Source organism: Octopus sinensis, unplaced genomic scaffold (genome assembly GCF_006345805.1).
Source record: "Octopus sinensis unplaced genomic scaffold, ASM634580v1 Contig16712, whole genome shotgun sequence".
In the NCBI taxonomy this organism is placed as follows: Eukaryota; Metazoa; Mollusca; class Cephalopoda; order Octopoda; family Octopodidae; genus Octopus; species Octopus sinensis.
The window spans coordinates 26,736-31,174 of record NW_021834525.1 but is presented as its reverse complement, the minus strand read 5'-3'; the positions used below and the strand labels follow the sequence as shown (position 1 = coordinate 31,174).

General features: G+C 35.3%; 1 protein-coding gene across 1 annotated transcript; it reads left to right on the top strand.

Annotated features, from left to right (window-relative positions):
* Window positions 1-710: 710 nt before the first annotated feature.
* On the top strand, window positions 711-1,112 carry LOC115230889 (the record flags this gene model as incomplete). Its single annotated transcript, XM_029801001.1, has 1 exon — window positions 711-1,112. A coding segment is annotated over exon 1 (402 nt), but the record flags the coding sequence as incomplete, so codon positions are not given.
* Between the last annotated feature and the right edge of the window lie 3,327 nt (window positions 1,113-4,439).

Here is a 4,439-nt window from a genome sequence, read left to right as displayed (position 1 = left end):
AACTTCCGGCCCCGCCGTCGCCAACACCACCGGCTGACCTCCACGACCACCTCCAGCAACGAGAACAACACGATTATCATAATAACAATGATAACGATGTTGGTTATGGTGGTGGCGGTGGCGGTGATCACGGTGTTTTTGACGCTCATGCTGCTAATGATGTTGATGCTGGTGATGATGATGATGACGATCTCCGCCGCCTTCACAATAAGCTTGACGATTTCGCGCCGAACGACCTACAAGCTTATGGAGGAGGCGTTGGGGAAGCCGTTGTCGGTGTTGTTGAAGACGGGGTTAATGACTTCAGAGCAACGACCACAACAACAACAGCAATAAGTTCAACAACGTCAGAGATAACAGTGGAAGAAAAAGAAGAAATAATAGAAGCGGTAAGACGACCGATAGAAGAAGAACAAGAACAACTACAAGAACAACAGCCGTCACCGGCTGAAATGATGAAGAAGACGGAGACGGCGGCGGCGGTGGTGGAAGCGGCGATGGAAGAGGCGATGGCGGAGGCGGCGGCATCGGCGGCGGCGACGGTGTCGTCGTCATCGACGGCGGCGGGTGTTTTGGAATCGGGTGGAGGACTCATGGAGGTCGAAGTTCAAGGCGATAGTGTAGGAGTTGGTGTTGGCGGTGTCGACGAGATGATGATGACGACGACGACAAGCGGTGGACTGGGAGTCGAGATCGAACCGGCGACGACAATGGTGAAAGAGCGAGAAGCAGAAGTCAGGCAGGCGGCGGCCGTGAAAGAAAAACAAGTAGAAGAGGTCGTGAAAGAATGGGTAGAAGTGGGAACGAAAATTGCGAAAGAAGAAGAAGAAGGAGGATTTGGAAAAAAAGAGACGGAAAAGGGCGAAAGTCTACGCGATGTCGTCTGCATCGAAGAGACCGGCGACGACTGGATTCGAACCCCGGACCGACAGACACCCGGTCGCAAGTCGGTCCGCATCGACGAGACGGTGAATGTCATCACGGAGGACTCACCAAGCGTTTTGGAGGAAATTACAACCACTAATTCTACCACTACAACCACTACCGATACTGGAAGCGATGATACTACCACCACTACCACTAGTAGTACTACTATTAGTGGTGTTGCTACCGCTAGTAGTAGTACGACACCCCCCACCACCACCACTACTACTACTATTAATGATGATGATGATGATGCTTCCAAGGCGACCACTACAGAATCGACCAGTGCTACAATTACTACCACTACTATTGCTAATGGCAACGTTAGTGTTAGTAGTAGTGGTAGTGGTCAGGAAAAGAGCAAAACAAGCAGCATCATCATCAACAGCAGCAATATCAGCAACATCAGCAACATGTTGAATAGCAGTGGTGGTGGTCAAGGTAGGAGTGGCAGCCCACTCAGAAAAGACAGAAGGTAAGACATGCTGACCTTTTAAACAATTTATTTTATTTATTTATTCAACCTGTCTGCTCTTATCCGATTGTGTATGTATGTATGTATGTATATTTGTTTGTAGGTGGTGCCCCAGCATGGCCACAGCCCTACGGCTGAAATATATCAAAGGGATGCATACATACTTATGTACTGCGGTCGATTCGTTTCTTTAAACCCTTCAAGACGGTGCCCCATCATGGGCGCAGTCTAGTGACTAAAACTCAATGAATACACACATACAAACACCTCTATATATGTTTGCGTGTGCGTGTGTATTATATATATTATCTATATATATTATATGTATTATATATATATATGTGTATATATATATATATATATGTTAATATAGATATATGTATATATATATATATATGTTATATATATATGTTATATATATATATGTTGTATTATATATATATGTTGTATTATATATATATATATATGTTATATATATATATATGTTATATATATTATATATATATAATGTTATTATATATTATATATATATATATTATATATATATATTATATATATATATCATATATTTGTATATATATATTATATATGTTATATATATATATGTTGTATAATATATGTTGTAATATATATATATGTTGTATATATAATATATGTTATATATATATATTTGTTATATATATATATATATGTTGTATATATATATATATATGTTGTATAATATATATATGTTGTATATATATATATATATGTTGTATATATATATATATATGTTGTATATATATGTTGTATATATATGTTAATATATATGTTATATATATATATTATATATATATATGTTATATATATATATTATATTATATATGTTATATACATATATATATGTTATAATATATATATGTCTATGTGTATGTATTGTAGTATGTACATATGTATATAAAGCTCCCCAAATTCTTTATTTTTGCTATCTCACTGGATATAAAGCATGTGCAATAACTATTACTATCTTATCTACCAATCTGAGTAACTACCAACCTGCCAACCTACCTGCTATCTACCTACCTGTCCGTCTAACTGCAAAGCTGCCAGCCCAGCCTTGCTTTAAAAAAAGAAAAAAAAAGGCAAGTCTGTCGGCTTCCCCGTGATAAACTTTATACCTGATTAGTCATATTAGTCATAAACACACACACACGCACGTGTATATATGTATATATATATATGTATGTATGTAGCCAGCTAGCTCAGAATATATTGAACCAAAAAAAACTGAAAATTACTTCTTAATATTAAAAAAAGTTTGAGTGGTTCAACATGTCACACCCAAAATATATATATATATATATATTATATATACATACACATGGATGGATGGATGGTAGATATATATAGAAATATATATATATATATATATATATATATATATATATATATATATATATATATATCAAAAAGGGAATGAAATTTAATTAAATTTACAAATATTCAATCAAAATTTACATTTCCAGTGGTCTAACGTGCAAAAAATTTGTCAAAAAGCCTATTAATTATACACATAAGGAATCTACACCTAGGGTATCTTCACCCTAGGTGTAGATTCCCTATGTGTATAATTTATATATATTATATTACATATACATATAGTATATATATATATATATATAATACATCTCTAATTTACATACACTTACATCTTGCATGTATGAACTGCATATATATGTATATTAATTTATCTACCTACCTACCAATATATATATATATATATATGTGTGTGGAGAGAGAGAGATATTACATATATGTGTTGGTATGTACCTTTATGTACAAGTCTACTATTTGCTTTTGTTTAAAAGAAAAGCAAAATAATCGTCCTAGCACATTTATTTATTCTTCAGTAAACTTAATACCTTGATTTCACCTGAAATTCAATTATGTAATATACACGCAAATGTTTCAGTATTTGCGTCCATGTATAATATATATAGATCTATTATCTGTTTATCTACCTACCTACCTACCTATCTATTTACCTATCTATCTATCTATTTATCTATCTATCTACCTACACCTACCTACCTACCTACTCTTATCTAGCTATCTGTCTACCTGTCTGTCTGTCTTTATTTTTGCGCAGCACCTGTCGTTGCTTACTCGAAATACATAAAACACTTCAGAGTCTAAAGAAAAATGGATAGTCTAAAGTTTAGCCTGTCCATTTTTCTATCTTTCTGTTTGTTTGTCTGTCTATCTATCCACCCACCCACTTACCCATCCATCTAATCTGCCTCTCTGCCCATCTATCTATCTATCTATCTATCTATCTATCTATCTATCTATCTATATATCTATCTATCTATATACATACATATAGATATATGTCTGTGAATATGTATAAAAAGATAGATATGTTTCTTTGTTAGCCACACAGGGCTGCACACACGGGACAAATTACAAGGTAGAGCTTTTCTTAAAAAGATAGATAGGTAGGTAGGTAGGTAGGTACGTAGATAGGTAGGTAGGTAGGTAGGTAGGTAGGTAGGTAGATAGATAGATAGATAGATAGATAGATAGATAGATAGATAGATAGATAGATAGATAGATAGATAGATAGATAGATAGATAGATAGATAGATAGAAAGATAGATAGGTAGGTGGTATGTAGGTAGGTAGGTAGGTAGGTTGGTAGGTAGATAGATAGATAGATAGGTAGGTAGATAGTAGATAGATAGATAGATAGATAGATAGATAGATAGGCAGATAGATAGATAGGCAGATAGATAGATAGACATATCTCTGAAATTTTTGTTATATTTGGATGTTCACGCTGTCTACACCCACACACACCCTTCTCTCCTTCCCACCTAACCCGAGTATCCACCCGTTTTTTGCTTTCCTTAGCTACATATCTTACAAAAACTACATTCTACCCTGTCTGCGTAGCTTACCCAGGCTTAACTGCAAAAACAAAGTCAGCCTTGGTCCGCCTTGCCCCCACCCTTGATAAAAACCTAACACCCGTATTTCCCTTGAGTAGCTGTTATGTTCA